At 34.9% G+C, this 22,659-nt stretch overlaps 1 protein-coding gene across 3 annotated transcripts in view; it reads left to right on the top strand.

The window, feature by feature from the left end:
- The window catches only part of RNGTT (RNA guanylyltransferase and 5'-phosphatase), a 332,045-nt gene that overhangs the window by 63,490 nt on the left and 245,896 nt on the right, over nucleotides 1-22,659 (top strand). For all 3 annotated transcript variants that reach the window (XM_050789534.1, XM_050789536.1, XM_050789535.1), the window contains exons 7-8: nucleotides 4,888-4,997; nucleotides 6,217-6,318. In XM_050789534.1, the coding sequence (XP_050645491.1) occupies nucleotides 4,888-4,997; nucleotides 6,217-6,318 (212 nt within the window). The remainder of the gene's footprint in view (nucleotides 1-4,887; nucleotides 4,998-6,216; nucleotides 6,319-22,659) is intronic.

Genomic DNA, 22,659 nt, shown 5'->3' with positions numbered 1-22,659 from the left:
TGGCTGGAGTAGTATGTTACCTTGTAATGTCATATAAAATGGCCATTAGGCCCCATCTTTGTGGGTGGGGAGGGCAGCTCTTAAAGAGAGTTGTTATGCCAGCACCCACAGTGGATTTCTGCTTTACTACAGCTGAGTGGTATAGCTGAAAGGAATTAGTGTAAACGGAAGAGGGGCTTTTGAAAGACATTAGAAAAGCAACGAGGAGGTAGAATAGTAGTTTAAATTACTGCCATGGATCTTGGGCAGTAGGAGAATAAGTAGCTTTAAGATGAAGTGGTCTCTCTGGGGAGAGCTAGCTTTTAGCTGAGACACAGGGTATGGGGTGTTCAAGAAAATGGTTGAGATGATAGGGGAAGGTTATTTATGAAAAAGGAATTCCAGGGTTTACATTGGCACTCTTTGGGAAGGCGATTATTGATAAGATGAACCAAGGAAAGGGGCTTTAAAGCAGTGAGTACAAAACCATCAGAGAAGAAAGGGGACTGGAGAGTTGAATCGTGGATGGTGTCAACAGTAGTTGACCTATGGTTGACAGGGATGAGAAGCATAGATATAATTACTTATTACATTTATGGTTGGAAAAGCTTTCATTTTTCTTTTATTTCCATCTGAGGTTGAAGATAGTTGACAGAGGCAATCTAAGAATGACTAATTATTTTGTAGATCACATCTCTTGACATAATGAAGGTATTTTTGGTTTGAGACTTTGTTAAGCACAGTCTTTTCTGATTCTTATATTGATGTAACTATATATTCAAGTAATGGACTCCTTGTAGTTACTTTTGATAGCTCTCTTTGGGTTTGTAACTGTGGTACATGTCCTATTCTGTGCTTGGCCCCTTACATTCCTAAGACACCTTTTTTTTTTTTTTTTTTTTTTTTTTTTTTTTTTTTTTTGAGACGGAGTCTCGCTCTGTCGCCCAGGCTGGAGTGCAGTGGCCGGATCTCAGCTCACTGCAAGCTCCGCCTCCCGGGTTCACGCCATTCTCCTGCCTCAGCCTCCCGAGTAGCTGGGACTACAGGCGCCCGCCACCTCGCCCGGCTAGTTTTTTGTTCTTTATTCATCTTTTGAGGACATGCATTACTGAGTTGCAGGATTATGACTGACATGTAGGTTGCTTGCTCCTTGAACTGATGTCCGAGATCATTTCTTTGAATACAACAATGAATGTATTTTCCTCATTATGAAAATATGCTTGTTGTACATATATACTTGTATACATTTTCTCAGTACATACACACACACACACACACACACACAGCTGTCTGTCACATAAATTGCCCCCATCTTCTGTAATTACTAAATTTCTGTCTAAAGGATCACTCATTTCTGTTGTGATAGCCATGCAGATTTTAATTTTAAGGCTAGTTGACTCTGTTTATGAAATATATTTCTATAAACATACTTTTTAAACTTTTGATTTTTTTATTTTCACAAATAGAAATAATAATTTGTTGAAAAGTGAAAATAAATGTCAGTGACTTTAATACTCAATTATAGTATGTATGTAATAATTCCAGACCTAAGACATTGCTATTTATAATTTATTTTTAAAATTAATTATTTATTTTTTATTTTTATAAATAGAGATGGGTCTCACTATGTTGCCCAGGCTGGTCTTGAACTCCGGGGCTCAAGCAATCCTCCTGACTCAGCCTGGGACTACTGGAATGAGTCACCACATCTGGCCACTGTTTAGAATTAGTGATCTTCCATTATAAAGATTTAACTATTTAATGCTGAAGTGGCCATGTTTTCAAGGAGTGAAACCATCTCATACATAACAATGAAGGTTGTCAGCCATAGACTTGGAATGAGATCACATATGGGGATGAGATCTTTCTAGTTAGCCTAGTACTGCTGTACTGGCCTGTGTGTACATGGGGTCCTTCAAGTCAGGCCTTGCAAGGCATGCCGGCTGTGCCATGTTTGTAAATGGGGCAGAGGAAGCTACAGCAATGGAAAACTAAGCTATGTATGTTAGGTACAGCTATTAAAACAAGGTAGGAATGAGGCTAGGCCCTTAACTTCCCTAAGGCATACTTTTCTAGCTACCTTCTGCTCTGTGTCTGGCACCTACATCCTGGATGATTGTTCTCTTTTATCCATTCTGGATTTTTAAAATAAAATAAATATGAAAAGCATCTTGATCTCTTGTTTGTGAGAAGTGATGCCCTGAGATTTAGCTTCAGGAATATGTCATGGCTAATGCTTACCATATTTCCCAAGGAGGGAAATACAGGATTTTCTAACACTGGTTAAAAATGCAAATTCAAGATTTGGAAGGGCTGGTATAATGAAATAATGAGCAGTATCAGCATGTGCAAATCTTGTTTGAAGGATTTTATTTTCTCCCCTCTTAGACCTTTTGTACATTTAGAATGTTGGAACAGTTTCTAGATCTCTTATATGAAAACCAAGATAGCTGCTTTCAGGTTGCTTTCAGCTCTAAGTAGAAATAACCAGAATTGGCTTACATTAAACAAACTACATCTAGAAATAAATAAAAAAAAATTAGTGATCTTTCTTGGAGTTATTACATATTTTTGAATAATATAAAAATGGTATTTTGTCAGAGAACTATTGTGGTAACATTAAATAGCAAATTATGTTAACCTAAAGTTATCAAGGATGATTTGTGTATGAAGTGTATCACACTTTTTTTCATTGGACTTAACTTCTACTTTTCTTTTTACTTATTTGTTGTGGAAGAAAATAGAGGAAGTTAAAAAAGAAGTTGATGCATGGTAGGAAAGATTAAGGAAGAAGAACAGGCCAGGCGCGGTGGCTCAAGCCTGTAATCCCAGCACTTTGGGAGGCCGAGACGGGCGGATCACGAGGTCAGGAGATCGAGACCATCCTGGCTAACACGGTGAAACCCCGTCTCTACTAAAAAAAAAGTACAAAAAACTAGCCGGGCCAGGTGGCGGGCGTCTGTAGTCCCAGCTACTCGGGAGGCTGAGGCAGGAGAAGGGCGTAAATCCGGGAGGCGGAGCTTGCAGTGAGCTGAGATCGGGCCATTGCACTCCAGCCTGGGCGACAGAGCGAGACTCCGTCTCAAAAAAAAAAAAAAAAAAAGAAAGAAGAACAATAAATGCATGACAGCCATTTACTGGATGATTAGGGTTAACTTTTATAACCAACCTCAGTAGTTGTTAGATCTGTACTGATGCTCAGTATTTATTGGCTCTGTTAAATTAAAAATATTCAGCTTATTCAACCGTATAGAAATGTTATTAAAATATTTCTGTGGTAATATTGTGGGAAAGTGCTTGGTTGAATGTTGATCATATTTTCTATGCATTAGTCCTTTTTATTGTTTGTTAAAAAAAGAAATAGTGTTTGTGTTTTTAGTAGTAACTTAGGTTAATTTGGCCTTTGCTTTTATTTTGCCTATTTCAGAAGCTAATGTAAATTTCTTAACTTTGCATAGGAAATCCATGTTGATAAATGAAGCTAGACACTTTCTTCGTGTAAAACTTAAAAAGAACATCTCATGCTGTTAATACCATCAGAATTAAGATGCTTAATATTGAACTCTCTAAAAAGAAGTGTTCTCTTTTTAATTAGCATAAGATATAATTTTATAAGGATATTGAAATTATCTGAACACTCAGTAAGTAAGTATGTTACAAACCTCATTATCTGATTGAGCTTTCTTTTCAAAATACTCTTTTTTTTTTTCCTTTGGCTGTTGTACTTAATGATAGAAATGGTTTTAAACAGAAAAGCCATTGACTAGTACAGAGAGGTAATGGTATAATAGGAGAGGGATGGTACTCCTTGGTCCTTTGGCTTATGAAGTTCCTGAATTATGGTTATTTAAGGAAAGCAAAGTAGAGACAGATAAGTACAAAAAGTGATTCAAAATTAGGGACAAACAGTAGGACTAGTGTCGCTGGAAGGATTCAGGATTCTTCTAGATTTGACAGGAATGTATGTGGGTGAAATATTAAGTGTTCTTTTTTTCTTCTCTCAGGTGGCTCAGGTTGCCAAGTCTTTGCCAGAAGGCTGAACGTTGTAGCTTGTAGACTAAATTTTTATTCCCTTATTACATTAACAGCTAGAATTGTTTTATATATTTTTCTTAAGACTGATGCCAGCCTTTTCTGGACCTGAAAAGAACTGTAGCATACATCTAGACTATTTTTTTTAGGTTTTAAAATTTCCAGAAGTGTTCCTTATTTGTTTGATATTCTCCATCTGCTTTACTTTGCTGTGATATTTCAGAATATGTAGTTCTGAGTTAAAAAATTTAGATTAAAAGTTCCATGATGAGTAATATTTTGTTCTATTAATATGTTAATATATCCAATGACTGTGGCTTAGCCACTTTGCCTTACACTCTTACTCTGGTTTACAAAGGTAGAGGTTTTGGTGTTTATCCCCTTAAAGTCCATACTTCACTCATAATAACACAACTCCTTCTTCCTTCTCTCCATTGGTGACTGGTATAGTGTAGGCCTGTTCAAATTCTGTCTTTTACCAGTTGATTTACATAAAATCTTTATGCCTTATTTACTCATCTCTCAAATAAATATAATACAATCTATTTTTTCAGTGTTGTAAGGATTAGAGAGAATATTTGCAAGATGACATTCTGCTTGGCTCTCAGTAAATGGTAGATAAATTATTATTACTGTTACGATTTGAGAAGTGCCTGTAGAGTACATATGTATATTGAAGAAAACTATATGCTGGATTTAGGAAAACTAGTGTACAATCCTAGGGGAGTTTATACAGCAGACCATTTCTGTTAGATATATTGACTTGCTAAGATTTGTGAAAACAAACTAATTTATCTCTTAGTCACTTCTTTGTAAATGAAGTTGAACTCTAATAAAATATTTTTCTTTTTCTTGTTTTTCCTTTTTTTTTTAAAGGGCGCTATTTTCTTGGAAGGTGTTACTGTTAAAGGTGTAACTCAAGTAACAACACAACCAAAGTTAGGAGAGGTACAGCAGAAGTGTCATCAATTCTGTGGCTGGGAAGGGTAATAAATATTTTAAAATTTTAAATAAAATTTACTCTTACTTTGCAACACTTAAAATTAATAGAAGCATTGGCATATCTTCTTGGCTCCTTGAAGTTAGTATGTTTGCAATAGAATACTTTAAAGGTGTCGGATTTCTTTCAAGAGAATCAATGCAATAACCAGACAGTTGAGTCAAAATTAGATGACTCACATATTTTCCTAAAGTAATAGAAAATTGTTTTCACTGACTAGTATTTGTTTCATGTCTTTGACTCTACTGCTACTGATTAATGTTTGAGCTAGTCTCTCAGTTTGTTAAGAGGGAAGAGGTGAAATTTTGATCTGCCTCATTTTCCAGTTTTTCTGTAATCAGAAGTCTAATCAGCTTTAAATATATTCAAGTCGTGGCATTCCCTGCCACGACTTGAAAATATCTTTCAGACGTGTCATAGTGGATTCAGGAGAGCATACATTGCTCTTACCTGTTGCTCTCAGGTCTTGGTCTGTGGTTATTTCTGCTGGTCATTGGTATCTGTGGCAGAGAATTGTAATACGGTTGAATGTAATGAAAAAGGATTATTGCTAAAAATTCCTAATATGAATTCCTAATGGAAATAACTTTTATTACTGTTAGAGGAATATCAGATAAATCATCTAGAAGTAGTTTTAACTAAAATATGAAAATAATGAAGAAATAAGATCGGTTTTAAAGTTGTGTTAAACCTTAATCTTGACCTACACCCTTGGTTTTAATGTTGTGTTAAACCTTAATCTTGATCTGCATTTCTCCTGTTTTGTCACTTCTGGGTATCTTTCGAGGAGAAAGTTGCCAACCTTGCAGTTATGTCAAGTTGGCAGTGTCATGTTGGAGAAATATGGGGTCTAGAATATCATGTAAGGTAATAAAGCCAAGATTTAAACTTCTTCCTGAAGTACAAGACTTGTAAACATACCTGCTTTACTATTTAGATAATGTATACTAATATTTTAAAATTAGCTCAGTGATTATACTATAGCAGTGGTAATTTAGAACTCTGTTAACTTGTATTCTAAAATGTCAAGAAAATGATAATCTTTTATTAGTATTTTTGTGAACGCAGATGTTATTCCAGTTGACATTAATCTCATGATAGAGAGAACCTTGTGATAAATGTGTGATTCATTTGAGATTGGTTTAAGACATGTATTGCTTTGTATGAATACCAGCCACGATAGTAATACCATGTTCTTCTTTAAGGTCTGGATTCCCTGGAGCACAGCCTGTTTCCATGGACAAGCAAAATATTAAACTTTTAGACCTGAAACCATATAAAGTAAGCTGGAAAGCAGATGGTACTCGGTAAGTTAGACTTCTAAAAAAAAATTATACAAATAACCTTAATGCTTGAAGAATATTGCTTTGTTGTTAGGAAAGTTTACACTCTTCAGAGTGTGAATTTCTGATGTGAACAGAACAATAAATGTTTCAAAAAATTATATATTTTTTGTTTTGCTAGTATTCTAAGCTGTGTAGTACAGTTATCTCTCATTCTGCTAAATTTTTGATTTTCGAGCGTAGCTAGTTTAATATAAATTATAATCAGATGTTAAGTTTGAAAGTGTTTTTCTCTTAATGATACAGTTTTTGGTATGTCTGCTGCCCACTACCTTGTTTTTTAATGATATTGGACATGTTAAAGTTAATAGAAAAATTGCCAGTTTATAATCTAAAAATGATGAACTCTCTCTGATTCATTCTGTATTTTACTTCTTTGAATAATTTGCCTTATTCTCTTTATATACTCGTAAAGTTATTGCATTATTACAACAAAACTTAATTTCAAATTTTGTATTTCTAAGTTTTAAGACTTTTAAAATTTGAGATAGGGTCTTGCTCTGTCACCCAGGCTGGAGTACAGTGGCACGATCAAGGCTCATTGCAGCCTTGAACTCCTGAGCTCAAGCAATCCTCCCACCTCAGTCTCCTGAGTAGTAGTTCAGCGTCCTGAGTAGCTGGGATTATGGGAATGTGCCACCCTGCCTGGCTAATTTTTAAATTTTTGTAAGGATGAGGTCTCCTTATGTTGCCCAGGCTGGTCAAGATATTAGTAGAGATTTTATTCTTCCTCAGCAACATTTTACTTTTTTCTTTTGTAATCCATATTTTTTGGATCCATTACAGTTTTGCTATATGTATGTATTCATTCAGCAAATGTTATAAATAGTTGAAATAATTATTTTAACATATTAACATAGAAGTCATTATTTCATATTACAATGTTTTAGAGTAACTAGAAGTACATATATGTTAGCTTTTAAATGTTATTTTGAAGATGACAGATTCTATTTAATTTTTATGAGTTTTGGAAAGTCTTAAGTGGCAGTCATACTCTTTGTATCATGACATCTCCATCTCCATGTAACATGTAGTTACCTTAAAAGATATATATGGAGACAAGAAGTGGAGCAGATATAACTTGGTTTCAATATTAGGTGACTGTAATGATCTAACCTGATACACTTTCTAGAATGTTTAAGTATTTTATTATATTTGATGTTATTGGTAATATGTAAAAATATTTTCATTCATTTTAATTGTCTGCCTCTGTTGGAAACAACTTTGCCCCTTAGTTTAGCATTTTTTAGCTTTTTAAGGGTATTTTATAGGCAAGACAGATGCATTTGACAAAATTCAGAAAAGAACATTAAAAAAAGAAGAAAATAAAAAGAAATTTTACCACCTAGAGATTATCACTACCACCATTATGGTTTGACCTTTTCCTCTGGGTTATATGGCAGTTATGGTTTTTATTATTATTATTTTTTGAGATGGGGTTTCGCTCTTGTTGCCCAGGCTGAAGTGCAATGGCGCAATCTTGGCTCATTGCAACCTCCACCTCCCAGGTTCAAGCAATTCTCCTGCCTCAGCCTCCCAAGTAGCTGGGTTTACAGGCATGTGCCACCACGCCTGGCTTATTTTGTATTTTTAGTAGGGACAGGATTTCTCCATGTTGGTCAGGCTGGTCTCGAACTCCCCACTTCAGGTGATCCGCCTGCCTTGGTCTCCCACAGTGCTGGGATTACAGGTGTAAGCCACCATGCCTGGCCTATGGTTTTTATTATTAATGCTTTGTGTACTAATTCAAGTAGTTAAATAACAAGTATTTGATATGTATATGTTTATTTGTTCATATTATTTTGAATTTTCTTAATGAACTAGCCTTAAAAATTAATAATAATGCATAATGCAAAATTGAAACAGTGTAGAACTGAAAAAATGTGCCTTGTGTGCTTGCAGTAGTTATACAAAGACAGGTATAGATCAATATACAGATCATTTGGATCTTTTACCCATTCTGCACCCTTCCCTGTGAATATGTGTTTTTGACGGATAAATGAAAATTAGCCTCTCTGCTTATTTTCAGAATATTAAAACTATATTTAATATGTTGGGTTAGATTATGTTCAGAATCTATTGGTAGTAAGGATGTTAAGGATACTGTTGAGACATATATTTTAATAGATACCTAAAAACAACAAATGGGTTTATTACCTGCTTCTTTGGGTGGAGAACGAGTGGAAAAATGTGAGGTCAAGGTGTCTATCTCTAGGCTTTACACTACAAAATGAACTGAGTATTTGGGATTGAGGCATAAATTAAACCTCTTAGGAGTTTCATATTTTAGGTACTCTTTTTTTTCTGTTAAAATTTATTTTATTTTATTATTTTGAGACAGGGTCCTCACTCTGTTGCCTAGGCTAGAGTGCAGTGGCACAATGATTGCTCATTGCACCCTTGACCTCCTGGGCTCAAGTCATCCTCCCACCTCAGCCTCCAAAGTAGCTGGGATTACAGACATGTGCCACTATGCCCAGCTAATTTTTAAAATTTTCTGTAGGAATGCGATCTTGCTATGTTGTCCAGGCTGGTCTTGAGCTTCTGGGCTATAGTGATCCTCCCGCCTTGGCTTCCCAAAGTGTTGGGAAGCCACCACGCCTGGCCTTAGATATGCTTTACTTTCTGCATTGCTTTCTTCACAGTGTCATGGTAAGCTTTGGGCAAAATAATAAAGCCTGCAAAATTTGTCTCTAGCTTCTGCCATCCAACTTTTGTGGATTTTGTTTCTCCTCTGTAGTTGTGTGCCCCTTTCTCTGTGTCTCGGTATTGTTAGACCCTTAGATGATTGGCTAAAGTAATTTTTTATGAAATAATTGGTTAAGGTGTTTTTGATTGGTAATGGAAGTATCTGATTTCTCCTAGAACCAGGCTCCACCAAACACAAAAGGAAAACCCCTGAGTATTTATTGAATACCTACTCTGTTTTAGGATACTTTATTCTGGGAGAGAAAAAATTTTGCAAGGTGTTTCTGGAGCAGTGTAAAATCTGTCTTTTGCACAGTAGGATTTAAGTCCAATAGCATGGAAGAGGGACTTTCTGTGAATAAGGTGAAAAGAGCCTGAGGAGGCTGTAGAATGGTCTTGGAGGCTATGAAATCAGAATAGCTGATTAATAGCTATGAACCCTGGACTCCATTGTCATTAAAGCTATGTCAAGATAGAGTGTAGGATTTCTTTTTATTATCCTTATTTCATAATTTAATGACAATTTGTTATATCTAGTAACAATATTTAAACCAGGGATCTCTGAAATTGAGTGTAATAGGAAACCTGGATATAGTTAACAGTAAAAGGTACTGTGTAAGAATTTTGCATTAGCCTGACCAAGGCCTGAAGGCCTGGAGATAACAGTAAGTAGAGTGACTTTAAAAAAAAAAAAAAAAAAAAAAAAAAAGAAAGAAATTGTGTTTTGCTATGTTGCCCAAGATGGTCTCAAACTCCTGGCCTCAAGTGATTCTCCCCTGTTGGCCTCCTGAAGTACTGGGATTATAGGTGTGAGCCATTGAACCCTGCCTAGAATGCTTTTGACAGGAAACTCTAATGGATTCTAAAACATCGTAGAATAGGGAATATTTCTGAAGTGTAAAGCTGGGTAATAAAACAGAAATACAAAAGTTATTGAAAATTAAACAGTGAGAAATTTATATTAATTGTAATAGGTGAATTGATGGAGACTAAGCTACTGTAGTCTCAGAAACAAATGAAATGAAAGTTTGTTTGATGGACGAATTAATTGTGTTTCGTGTATTTCAATAAACTCATACTTTTAAAAATGAGATTTCTTTAGTTTTTATAGTTCTGAATACTTTTGATTGCAGTTTTTGATCTCTAATAATTAAACATTTAAAAAAATCTTCTAATTTGGAATTATGTCAGACTTAGAAAGTCTTCCAAAATAGTACAAAGAATTTCCATGTGCCCTTAACCAGATTCCCCAAATGTTAACATCTTATACTATTACAGTACAATGGCCAAAATCAAGACATTAACACTGATGTATTGATTATTGATGTTATTCAGATTTCACTAAAAGTGTCAATATTATGTCCTGTTTCTGGTCCAGGACCCAATCCAGGATCATGTGTTTCATTAGGTTGCCATGTCTCTTCTTCTTTTTTCTGCAATAATTCTTTAGGCTTTCTTTCATGACTTTGACACTTTTGAATAGCATTGGCTAGTTATCTTGTAGCTTGTCTCTCAGATTGAGTTTGTTTGATGTTTCCTCATGATTCAAGTTGGGCATGCTTGCAAGAACATCACAGTAGTAATATTTGCGTGTCATTTCAGGAGGCACATAATGTTGAATTGTCCTATTAGTGATGATTGTAACTTTGATCTCTTGATTTAGTTGGTGTGTGCCAGATTGATAAAGTTATTTTTGCTTATTATTTCATTTTTGTTTTGTATTTATTATTTTATTTATTATTTATTTATTGATAAAGTCATGTCTGCCATGATAAAGTTATTATTTTTCCTTTGTACTTAAGAATCTGTGAGGGAGATACTCTGAGATCATGTAAATATCCTGTTTCCTATACTTTTCCCCATTATTTTTAACATTCTTTAATGATTCTTACCTGAAACAGTTACCACTGTTATGTTTGCTAAGTAGAATAGTGGAATTCAGCTGTTGGGAAGAACTTTCCGTTCTTTCTCATTTCTTTATTTTTTCTTTTTTTATTCCTATCAGTGTGGACTCATAGACACATATTATATTCTGTGGATTATAATCTATCTTAGTAATTATTTTATTGTTCCAAAGGTCTCATTTGACCATTGAGAGACCCATCAAGTGAGTCCTGTCTTTTGACATCTCCCCCTCATTTTTTGAGTACTTTCTTGTTTCTGGCACCCCTAGATGTTGCAGACTTATCTTGTGCTTTTCCTACCCCAGCCCTGGAATCAATTGTTTCTCTAAGGAGTGGTATTTAGAAACCAATTTCTGCACACAAGTTGGGCTTATTAGTACCGGGATACCATTGCTTCTAGGCCCTCTCAGAAGATAGAGCTAGGAAATGTGTGTGTGTGTGTGTACATAAATACACACCTATATCTGTTTCAGTATCTGTCTCCATCTGTATGTGCATGTATACATTTTTTTTTTTTCCAAAATCATGAGTTCATACTGATACTTCCAGTTCTAATGTACTACCATAGGATTTATTGAATTTTTTCTCATTTTCTATTTGTAACTCCTCTCTCTGGTAGGGAGACACTAGGTTTTCATGATCCATAATATTTACTATAATACACATAAAGTAATTTTGGCATTGCTATTCCAAACCACTGTGAGAAATCCATTTGAATAGAGTGTAATATTTGTGAACAGTTGGTCTGACTTTAGAGCCTTAGGGTATATAAAGTATACTGTGTTCCAAGGTTACTTAATTATTTTCTCTCTTCCTGCCAACCCCTTTAGTGTAGATAGTTTTCATTTGTAATACAATTAGTTTCATTTGTTTCTGCTTATATTCTGAGTTTGCCGTCATCCTTTGTTGATGTTAATTTTTCTTTTTTCTGAGTGTGTGAAACAGTATGGTGATTCTAAAAGTCTACACTCAGTGTAGTTCTGAGTATACTCCAAGAAATGTTACTTTCTCCTATCCCTTTTAACCCTTTCCTGAGTCTACTCCAAGAAATATTACTTTCTCCTGTCCCTTTTAACCCTTTCCCTTTCTCTTTTCATTCTGTTCCTACCCACCCGCTTAAGTAACCAGCCTCATCATTTTCTGATTTACCCTTCTTGCATTTCTTTTTGTACAGATAAACAGATGCACTTTTCCTTTTCCCCTTTCTTACAGGAAAGATACCATACACTTTAGAATTAGTCTTTTCACCTTGCTTTTTCCATTTAACAGTATGTTCTAGAAACCACTGCATTTCACTTCACAGATACTATCCTCATTCTTTTTTTACAGCTGCGTTGTACTCATTGTGTGAATGCATAGTTTATTCAACCACTCTCCTATATGGAGATATTTAGATCGTTTCCAGTATTTTGTAATTACAAATGATGCTGTGATTAGTAACTTTGAGCTGACTTTCCCCACCTAGGTTGGGGTTGAAAGCCTAACCTCAGGGTCAGTTTCTAGAAAGAAGGATTGCTGAGTTGAAGGCTAGGTGTATATGAAGTTTAATTAGATACCACGAGTTTCTGCTTCAAAGGGGTGGTGCCAGATTTTCTTCCCACAGGCAGTTTGTGAGAATGCCTGTACAACTGCAGCCTTGCTAACAGAATGTTTTGGCAAATTTTTCAATTTTCATCAATCTGGTTAGTGAGAAATGGTATTTCATTCTCGTTTTAATTATGAATGAAGTCGAACATCCTCTCATATGTTTAAGGGCTATACTTATCTTTTTTGTGAATTATCTGTCCTTGTTTCTTTTCTATTGTCTTTTGACTTTGTTCATGTTGTTTTTTTTGCCATACAAAATTTTATTATTTTTATGAAGTCAAGTTTATTAATTTGTATTGCCTCTTGATTTTGATTTATAGTTGGAAACCTTTCCTTATACTGAGATTAAAGAAGAATTAATTTTCTCATATTTCTTCTAATATTTGTATGGTTTGATTTTTTTAATCTGGAAGACTTTTTAAATTATAGGCAATCTAGCATTTCTATATATTTAAAAACTCCTTCTATTGTCATTGTTATTATTATTACTTTGCTGTGAAGAATTAATATCGTAAATTCATTTTGAGTGAAGACTATCTTCTAAGATTGGAACTGAGTCATGATGATTCACTTTGAAAGTATGTCATCCTGATAGTGACCACCTTGCCTGTGTACTAGGTGTTAATATACAGAAGGCTTATTTTAAATTTACTATTCATCAGTGTTTTGTTATTTCTTTGCAGTATCTTTTACAGTAATGGAAGGCTTTTAAGATGAGAAATGTATGGTTTTGGTAGGAGTTGAGGAGTTGAGTTGAAGTCAAAAGGAAGGCCTAGTATCTCTAATTCCGATCCACAGGCTTCTAACTTAACTTTGCAAAGAAGGACATGGATTTACAAATGTTTTATATAGTGTGTGCTGTGCACCTACTTCCCAAATGTACTTCAATTTTTTTTTTTTTTTTTTTTTCCCCCGTAAAGAGTCTGGGCTCCTTCCTGTTCTTGTCTCTACAACTCAGCCTGTACCCGAGTGGTATTAGCTATTCTTATATTGCTTTTCTGTGGAGGAAAACAGCTTCTAGAGCTGAAATCTTAAGAATGTTTTGGGAAGATCAGAGAGCTTCTTTAGAAAAAGTTTCCAGGCATTTAATCATACTTAGTATCTTATCTTAGTTCATTTGTGCTGCTATAGCAGAGTACCTCAGATTGGGTAATTTATAAAGAACAGAAATTTATTTTTCACAGTTCTGGAGGCTGGGAAGTTCAGAGTCAAGGTGCTAGCAGGTTCAGTGTCTGGTGAAGGCTGCTCTTTGCTTCCAAAATGATGCCTTGTTGCCGCGTCCTCCCATGGCTGAAGGGGTGAATGCTATGTGCTCAAATGGTGGAAGAGCAAAAGGGCCTAGCTAGTTACCACCAGCCCTTTTGTAAGATCGCTAATCCCATGCACGAGGGCAGAGCCCTCATGGCCTAATCACCTCCTAAAGGTTCCATCTCTCAGTGCTCTTGCACTGGAGATTAAATTTCACCATGAATTTTCAAACCGTAGCACTTGTTTATATTTTAACTTGTTGAATTTTTGAATTTTTAAATTTTATTTAACTTTTTCCTGAGCTTTGAAAATTATTTCTTGTTACATTCCCCACTTCTAAGACTTTAGTAATTCACTAAATTATAGTTTCTGTTTCTTGGATTCCTCTGTGTGTCAGGTACTGTGCTAGGTTCTGGGGAAACAGCAGTGAGCAGTGTGGACACTGTCTCTATCTCATAGAACTTGCAGGTAATTATTTAACTAATAATAAATTATTTGGGGATAATTGATTAACAGCTTGACACAAATTCAATTTAGACCTTCAGCACATATCTCATAGCCAGATAAATTCCCAACTGATTAAATAAGTGTAAATAAAGTTTATTTTCTGAGAAAACAAGATAGCAGAATAAATTAGGTTAGATATACCTCTGGCACATGTTTCCTTAGCATTCTTTGGATATTTAGGTAGTTGGATCTTGGGTTTAGGAGAAGAATGTGGATTGAAATTACAGATTTAGGAGACAATAGCATGTGATAGTAAGACAGGGATATGGACAGGCTGCTGAGTAGAGGAAGCAATGGTGACTGAGCGTAAGGGAGGTGGGTGAAAAGCAGGAGAAATATCTGCCATTCAAGCTGAGGGAAAGTAAAAATGTCTCCAAAGAAAGGTTAAATCTTATAGAGAATTAGTAAGCTAAGGAGTGAAAAGTGTTTGTTGAATTTAGCAACAAGATATTTTGGATTGGGTTGGGATGTTCTCAGTTTTTGTATAGTATAGAGTAGGGCAGTGGGAGTAAGTTGAAAGTGATGACACTTTTCCTTTAAACATTTCCTCTCTTTTTTCCTTTGGCTGTTGTTAACAAATGTCTCTTCTGAGGGAGATTCCAAGAGAGCAAAGAGAACGTTATTAAGAGTTAGTGAAAGCACCTTATTTCATCCAAGAGACAGTTATGGCAGGGCATTTTACCTGTCAGTGTCTGCCTCCCTCCCTGCCTGCCTGCCTGCCTGCCTGCCTGTCTGTCTCACATTGAAATTCAAATGTGAGATAATTGGCAATAAATGTTTATTAACTTGTTTATTTGGAATAAAAATGAAGTTGGACTCTTCCTGTCAGATAGTGGGACTTTCGATTTGGCTGAGGTTTTGATAGTGAGAGTTGGTCAAATGAGTATTACATAGCAAGCATTTTCATGTAGATTAAATCAGCCAAAACTGCAGTTTTGGGATTTTGATGAAAATAGACTTCAAGCATTTGATAAAATAAAATCATTTTATTTAACCATAATATTGGTGAAGGTGTATTGAAATATAACACTCCCTCTGCCCCCTCCCCCCACTTTCAGAGTTAAACAAAATGATTCTCAATGAAAGACTCACAATTACATTTGATAGTCACTTCATATGTCTTTATGCCTCCTTGATTAGATTGTCCTTCAATTTTGTTGAAAGCTGCCGAATAATCAAAGTTTATTTTAAAGGAGCTCGTTGAACTTCTGACAGTTCCTAAAATACATTAAACTTTTTTCTTAATATTTCTTTTGTCTTCAGCACTCTTATTTCATTATTTTCATGGCTCTCCCCAGGAGGGGGGAGTCAGTTCTACTTGAGTGTAAATGCAACACCAGGAGAAGTGATACAATGTTACTACAGTTACAGTTGGAATTGAACTGTCTTGTAATTGTGAAATACTGCTTTTTCACAGATATTTTGGGAAAAGATAGAATTTTATAATAAGGATTTATCTGTGTACTTAGTTTATTAGCAGACTTTGTAATGCAGTTAAATAAATTAAGTTTTCAAAATAAATTAATTCAACATCCATTGAAAGTTGTGAAGACTTAGAACTATATAAAAATTTTAGAATTAATTTTCACGCATTTTAATTCTTTCTGCTGAGAGTTTGAGTACTATACATTTAATTTCAACTGTTATTGAATCAGTAGGTAAAAACCAAATGTTTTTAACAACTACTGTTGTAAAGCAAATAGTAAAGTAAAAGATAATAACTCAGATTATGCTTGACATAGGAAAAATGTAAGGCTATGGGAATAATGTAATAGACCAACAAAAGGGTTGGTGCTGTGGTTGCAATTTTTACATATGTATCTATAGCTGTATTTATATCTGTATTCTTTGACTTACATATTTATATAATACACACACATATACAAGCAATCCTGCTTCAAGAAAAACTGAATATAAAAGGTAAATTTGGGACTTGCTTTATAAGGAAAATTATTGCAGGGAATAAAAAAAGTCACTTAGGCATTTATGGAAATGTAATTTATATTCAGCTTTTTATAACACATTTGTTAAGTAGGTGAGATACATTTGCAGAATATTTCTTGAAGGAAATTATAGACAGGTTTATTTTCCTAGATCCTGGTCTGGGGATTTCCTCTCTCCCTCCCTCCTTCCCTCCCTCCCTTCATTCATTCAGAAATTATACTGAAAACTTATTTACCTCTAGGGCTCTGTGTTAGGTGCTGCATGGATTAGGACTGCTTAAGACAGAATCCTCCGCTTTAACTTGCTGTAATTCAGCTTTAACTTTTCATTCTAAACATTCTCTGTAAAGGACCTAATAGTAAATATTTTATTTGTGGGTTTTGTGGTCTCTGTCTCAAATACTCTGCCATATAGCGCAAAAGCAGCCATATCCCACTGATCTTACATAAACCAAATGATGTATTTCAATAAAATTTGGTGGGTGTATTTCAATAAAATTTTATTTACAAATTAGCAGGTCACATTTGGCTTTTGGACCATAGTTTGACAACCCATCATTGAATACATTCTCCTTAAAAGACGGTCTTTACATCTTAAGTGTTCTTTCTTTGTAAGAAAGTGTAAAAAGTGAGCTTAAGGTAGGGAAGCATATTAAATATAAAGATTTTTAAAAATTTGCTTTTTTTTACATTTTGAAGTAAGATTTCTTCCCATTAATTGTAAGTTCATGCTAAGCCATTGGTACTTTGACAAGATTTTTTATGTAATTTACTAAATGTATACATTTGAAAGACAAGATTTTTTTCCTCATGAAAATCATTCCTATGCCTTTGTTAGAGCAGGGTGCTCAATGTATGGTCATACTATATGTGCCCTGACAAATACACTTCGTGACTTGTGAATAGCATGTAGAAATAGCTGTTGTGTGGATAAACTGTAATATGTTCAGGCAGCTTCTGTATTTTCTGCTGTAACAGTATTTATTTATTTAGAGACAGAGTCTCACTCTGACACCCAGGCTGGAGTGCAATGGCGTGATCTTGGCTCACTGCAACCTCTGCCTTCCAGGTTCAAGTGATTCTCCTGCCTCAGCCTCCTGAGTAGCTGGGACTACAGACACGTGCCTCTACACCTGTCCATTTTTTTGTATTTTTAGTAGAGACGGGGTTTCACTATTTGCCAGGCTGATCTTGAACTCCTGACCTCATGATCTGCCCACCTCAGCCTCCCAAAGTGCTGGGATTACAGGCATGAGCCACTGTGCCTGGCCTGTGAAGGTTTTTATACAGAACCATGCAATTACCCCATGTGGTTAGTAGCTTGCTTGGGTCCCTTGATATGTATCTCATTAATAATGTTTGTAGCATATGTTTATTCTAATGACTGGAGCTGAATGTTCAGACAGGTATAGTGTGGATAAGGTAATGCGATGCTAGACTAGAAAAGTTTTACATACTGAGAAGAATATTAAAGAGGTTTCAGATGTCTCTGGAATAATTTTCAGTGAACTACAAACAAAAAAGTGTATCTTACCATTTAGGAACAGAATGAGTCAAATTATGATCAATTAGGTATTGTGTCTACTGCTTTCATTTAGATTTGTTCACTTAGCTCTTTATAAATTTCTTTTTGGCTCTAGTTTTCTTTTGAAAGCAAAGCAAATGGCTCCTGATATGTAACATAAGAACTGGAGATGAAATGAATATTGGAATTAAATAAGAATTTATCTCCTATCTTATTATTTACAAATAAATATCAGTTATAGCCATTATATCATATCTAGTATTTAGGAATTCAGCAGTAAATAAAGTTATGTCTGGGAAGGACTTTTACTTTTTTAATTGTTCTGGGGAAACTTAGAGTTTTTGTGGAGGTGTCTGAGGGACCAGACTCTGGAAAAGTAAAATATTTGTTTCAAATCATATAAGTAGGTAGTGGCAAAATCAGCATCATTCTGTATTCTAGTACTTGGGCTTTTACAGTTAGGTTTAAGCTGGGCATGGTGGCTCATGCCTATAATCCCAGCACTTTGGGAGGCCGAGGTGGGTGGATCACTTCAGGTCAGGAGTTCGAGACCAGCCTGGCCAACATGGCAAAACCCTGTGTCTACTAAAAATAGAAAAAGTAGCCGTAGCCAGGCATGTTGGCTTGCACCTGTAATCCTAGCCACTTGGGAGGCTGAGACAGGAGAAACGTTTGGACCCCGGGAGGCAGAGGTTGCAGTGAGCCGAGATTGTACCACTATACTTCAGCCTGGGCTACAGAGCAAGACCCTGTCTCAAAAAAAAAATAAATACATAAATGAATAAATAAATAAGTAAATAAATAAAAATTAGGTTTAAGGTAGTTTTTCCTCATAATAATGGGAATTATACTAACTATACTAATTTTAGGACTCAATCAACGTTTAGTATCATACCTCTGGTGATAACCAAAACTCTTAGAGAGAATGTAGGCCAGATCTTGTCATTTAAAGACTCCAGCCCTGTTTTTAATAGTAGTTTCATCAGAACTATAGTTAGGGATCCAGTCCAGTTCCCTTGCAACTGGGTGGAACACAATAAAGCTCCTGTGTTTCTTTTATCACGGGGAAGTGAGACTACCAGAGAATATTTAAAGGTCAACTCAGAAACACTGTTTATTGATCTGAAGCTACGTTTAATGATATGTTGTGGTAAATTGGTTCAAAAAGAAGGACTCTTTGACTCCCTCCCCAAGCCTAAATCTTTCTTTGAGTCCCCCTATATGGAACACATAAAAGTAGTAATGCTTTGGTTGCTGCAAATTGAGGAAAGCATATGGGGTTGCATTCTGGCGTGGCATCTGAGGTTACCGTGAACCTTTTTAGGGCAGCATTTCCAGTTTACCATCATAGGAACCTTTTATTAAAAAAAAATTCAGAGATTCAAATTCATTAAGCCTGGATTGGTTCTGAGAAAATGCATTTTTGAAAAGCACCCCAATTATTTGTGATTTTTAACGTGATTTGGGAGCTGCTATATGTAGTGCCTCATGGAACAAAATTTAAAAATCAGTGACCTAATTCAAAGTACTATTTAGCCAGCCATTGAGTTAAGAATATACCTGAGAATTTCTCCATTAGTTGGTGGAGACCCACACAAAATGCTTATTAGTACATTATTCAATTCATATTAGTTATTGTTGTTATAACTGAAGACTGTTTTGAAAACCATTATTACATGGGAATCAACATTGGTTTCCCAGAGTTCACTCAGAATTCTTTTAGGGTGTGGTATAGTTATTGTACAAGAAGAAAATTAAGTAAAGGCAAAACAATCTAACATTTTAAAACCAAATCTTTGAAATGCCTGTTGGCTACTAGTCACATCTTTAGGATTTACTAAAGGATAAAAAGGTCGCTTAAATAGTAGTTTCTTTAATCAAATCCTAAGTATGAGAGTTTCTACTGGTTAATAGGGATACTATCTTTGAAATGGTATTTAAAAATAAAAATTAACCAAATTTATTACCTATTACCAAAATCTGGCTAGAGAACTCTTAGAGCTAAGCAGATACAGATAAAACTTTGGTTGCAAACATAGGTGCAGCCCTAAGTCAGAATTTTCAGTTGTCCAGGTTCTGGGGGCAGCAAACATATGAAGCTTTGAAAGATTAAAACAAATTTTTCATTAATATTTTCAAACTTTTTTTGCACTATATAGAGCTGGGCTACTGGACCCAAACAAATGAGAAACAAGGAATATATGATAAAGAGATTGAATTTGTCTCTTTGTTCATTCATGTAGTTGACAAATATTTATTGAACATTTACCATATGCCAAAGATTGTGCTAGCTGTGGTAGGCTTAGCAGGTAATTAGAACTAACCTGTATGATGATTATGATTATTGTTTTTTGAGACAGGGTCTCTGTTGCCTAGGCTGGAGTGGAGTGGCACACTTAAGGCTCACTGCAGCCTCAACCTCCCACCTCAGCCTCCAGAGTAGCTGGGATTATAGGCTTGTGCTGCCACACCCAGCTAATTTTTGTATTTTTTTCTCGTTGAGATAGGGTTTCCCCGTGTTGCCCAGGCTGGTCTTGAACTCCTGGGCTAAAGTGATCTGCCTGCCTTGGCCTCCCAAAGTGTTGGGATTACAGGCCTGAGACACTATGCCCAGCCAGGATTATTTTTGTATGCTGCTTTTTATGTTAACATGAGTATATTTCATTGTTATGACATGTATTTTTAAAGTGACTTAATTGCTGCCAAGAAAAAAATAGTTTACCCTCAATAATAGGGGCATTTAGACTCCAGTTTTTCATTGCTGTAAATAACTGTACTGATCTTCTTATACCCATCTTTGCATAAATTTTGACAAAAATAGTATTACTTAGATATAGTATGGAAACCTTTGAAGTTCTTGATATACCTTGCTAGAGGTTGTAGTGATAACGCCCCCAACAGCAGTGCTCGAGTGTACATCCTTGGAAATTTGGGGTAGTTTCACTTAATATAAGTAATGTAGCCAAGTTGACAATTGGAAAATGAATTTTTTTCTTAAAATATTTTATTGATGTAAAAATTAAAGGAAAATGAATTTTAAAATTGCTTTGATTAGCATTTTTTGAATACTAGTGTGGTTACACAAGTTCATTCTGTATTTTGGCTAGCAGCAGTTATAACACGTAATACTTGTTGAACACTTAATGTGTATTAGGCTATAAGATAGCGTTGTGAATAAGTAGCTTTTTCAAGGCCATACACACAGTTATTGTAAGTAGCAGGACTGGGATTTGAATTTAAGTGATCTGGCCTCAGAGCCCAGAATCTTTTTTGCCAGGTCATGTCCCCATTATTTTTTCAGTATTTTGATAGTTATTTTTACTGTTTTATTCTAATAGATGAATTTTTCTGTCTTAAAATATATGTATTCTGATAATGTCTTCCTTATAAAACATTAAAAAGAAATTAAAAAGTTCTTCCTGTGAGAACTTTTATCCCACCCCTTGGGATAATCAATATTAAGAGTTGGGTGTTTGGTTTCTCGAGACATTATGCCTTCATCTCCTTACCTGCTGTTTTCTTTCCTTACTTTCTGATCCTCCACATAATGGGAATGATATATGCTGTTCTCTTATAAATAAATAATAGAAAAAACTCTATCAATGGTTTTCAAATTGCTTTGTGATGGTAATTCAAATTGCATTGTTCCTTTCACTTAATGGGATAATAAATATATTTGCAGAAAGAATATTTACTGCTTTAATAGATAACTATTAAGCTACTGTAAGCTTTAGAAGGTCTCAAAGACAATACAAGACACTAGAGGAAAATAAAACTATAATTCCTACTCTCAGCAGGAAAATGAAGTACAATTTAAGATGTGGTAAGAGATATAACAAAACTATGTGTAGTACCAGACAACTAAGTAAGAGACACCAAAGAGCTAATAAAGAGCATTACTTGATACTCTATATGAAATATGACTGCTCGTTTTGATTTTTAGAGTGTAGTATTGGGTGTTCATAGATGGATTTTTAAATTTTATATAGGAAATAAGTAAGGCACATTTAGTATTGAATACTGATATTTATTACTGAGTAGTGCTGCTGACCAGATGGAAGAACATTTGCTCCAACCCATCTCAGCAGTAGAGCTTAACTGTTAGATGAGATGTTAACTGGATTTTCATATTTTTTTACGATTCTGTGATACTTTCTTAACTCATTATTTGCTCACATACTCTTATTCATTATGTGTGATTATGGAAGTGGCAAATACTGGCTTGGATAAAAAAGGGGAAAAAACTTGATCCTCTTTGTGAATCAGTGAAAAATTGTTTGAAACAATTATAGTTGATTTTTCTAGAATGCATGCTTTATACAAAAGAAATTTGAAAGTAATCAGCCAGTCAGGGACAAATGTAAAATAAAACAAAACTGTAAAACAAAACAAAACTTTTGGGAAAATTCTTTTGACATTTTCTTTTCATGAAGATGGATTACTTTATAAAAATTAAAATGTTTTTTACATGCCTCTGTGATATGTAGTGCTGCCCAGAACATGTTAAGTGGCTTTTAAATTTTATTCCATATCAAGGTAAATCTTTAGAGCAATAGATGTGGCATACCCTGATGGAAGATCACTTAAAAGAATGCTATATTTTGCATATTTAACTTGTATGGCTACAGAGTTCTGAAAAGCATAACTTGTTACATAAATGGTAATTAAAGCAAATGAGTATATCATTTGATTTTATGCTTGGAAGTCTAGTGAAGACACTGTACATTCTCATTATGAGAGCTACCTATTCTGAAAGTAACTAATTAAAATAACCAAGAGAGGCTTCTTATATACAGAACTGGTGGATTCATGAGATTTATTTACTAATATTGGAACTAATTACCTGATCTGTGCTACGAATAATAAGTTTGCAGTGTCCTGTTATTTTGCAAGCTTTTCAAAT

Source organism: Macaca thibetana, chromosome 4, assembly GCF_024542745.1.
Source record: "Macaca thibetana thibetana isolate TM-01 chromosome 4, ASM2454274v1, whole genome shotgun sequence".
Lineage (NCBI taxonomy): Eukaryota > Metazoa > Chordata > Mammalia > Primates > Cercopithecidae > Macaca > Macaca thibetana.
Note: the sequence above shows the minus strand (reverse complement) of the source record. Positions and strands in the feature narration are given on the sequence as shown.